General features: G+C 48.0%; 1 protein-coding gene across 1 annotated transcript; it reads left to right on the top strand.

Annotated features, from left to right (window-relative positions):
- Window positions 1–50: 50 nt before the first annotated feature.
- On the top strand, window positions 51–1,319 carry PHALS_09816 (hypothetical protein PPTG_03842; the record flags this gene model as incomplete). The annotated part of the gene is made up of 1 exon (XM_024725139.1): window positions 51–1,319. The coding sequence occupies one exon, from the start codon at window positions 51–53 to the stop codon at window positions 1,317–1,319; it is 1,269 nt and encodes a 422-aa protein (XP_024575945.1).

Raw genomic sequence — 1,319 nt, 5'->3', positions numbered from 1 at the left:
CTTTGTCTTGTTGGGACTACGCCACGTGCGCTCCGTACGTCGAAATTGACATGAACCCCACTCACCCCACCGCATACAAAGACGCAATATTCTTTTCGGGTCATAAGTTCGTGGGTGGTCCTGGATCGCCCGGTGTCTTAGTAGTCAAGACGAAATGGTTGAAAAATGAAGTGCCCACAATACCTGGTGGTGGTACTGTGCTATTTGTGACGGAGAAGGCTCACTCCTACCTTGCTAATAAAGTGAAACGGGAAGAAGGTGGGACCCCAGATATTCTAGGAAGCATCCGTCTTGGACTTGCATTTGAATTGAAGCAACGAGTTGGTCCCAAACACATCGCAAACCTTGAGCGCCAACACGTGCATCACGTGCGCGAGATACTTGGAAGAAACGCGAACATAATCTTACTTGGTCACGACAATCAGGACCAATTGCCGGTCTTTTCCTTCCTTGTTCGCTTTGGTAGCCGGTTCTTGCATCACAACTTTGTTTGTGCTCTGTTGAACGACTTATTTGGTATACAAGCCCGCGGCGGTTGTCAGTGTGCTGGACCCTTTGGAGCTCGCTTGCTTGGTCTCAGTCGAGAACATATAATTGCTCTTGGCTACGCAGTCGTTGCTCAGGACGTGATTCTCAAACCAGGTGTAACTCGCTTAAGCTTTCCGTATTTTATCGACAATGAGGAAATTGGATACATTTTGAAAGCTGTGAGTTTTGTGGCTGACCATGGCTGGAAGTTCTTGCCTCAGTACAAGTACAATCAGCACAACGGAGCTTGGTTTCATAACTCGCGCGCTACAACTCCATTTCCGGCCAAGAAGTATCTTACGAGTATGCAGCTCGACGATGTAGATACGGTGCGCCAGTCAGTGTGTGCTACTCCTATTTGTAATCTTGCTGCTCATCGTACGAGAAATCTTAAACAAGCAGCTATTCTGGCGGATGCCTGTATCCAGAAGGCTGCGTCGGCTGACAATATCCTGGAAGACCAGAAGGTGATGCAAGCCCACGAGTGGTTACGCTGGTTTGTGTACCCCCACGAAGCGATTCTGGCTTTTAAAGAACTGGGTGAGAAACCAGCAGTAACTGAGATAATTGACGGTCCGTGCCAGCCACAGAACTATATGGACGGCACGGTCAATGGAGTGTGGGACGGTGTTTCATCTATATGTGAAATGAAGAGGAGTTTGTTTGGACGAATTGCTCTCAAAGTGTTTATGCAAGCGGAACTAGAGGCAATGAAAGACAAGGGAGTAGTCGATGCTGAAAGAAGTGTACTAAAGGACGAGGTGGCTAAACACGCTGTCGTTTGTAGCTAA

This window comes from Plasmopara halstedii (genome assembly GCF_900000015.1).
Source record: "Plasmopara halstedii genome assembly, contig: Scaffold_430, whole genome shotgun sequence".
Lineage (NCBI taxonomy): Eukaryota > Oomycota > Peronosporomycetes > Peronosporales > Peronosporaceae > Plasmopara > Plasmopara halstedii.
Note: the sequence above shows the minus strand (reverse complement) of the source record. Positions and strands in the feature narration are given on the sequence as shown.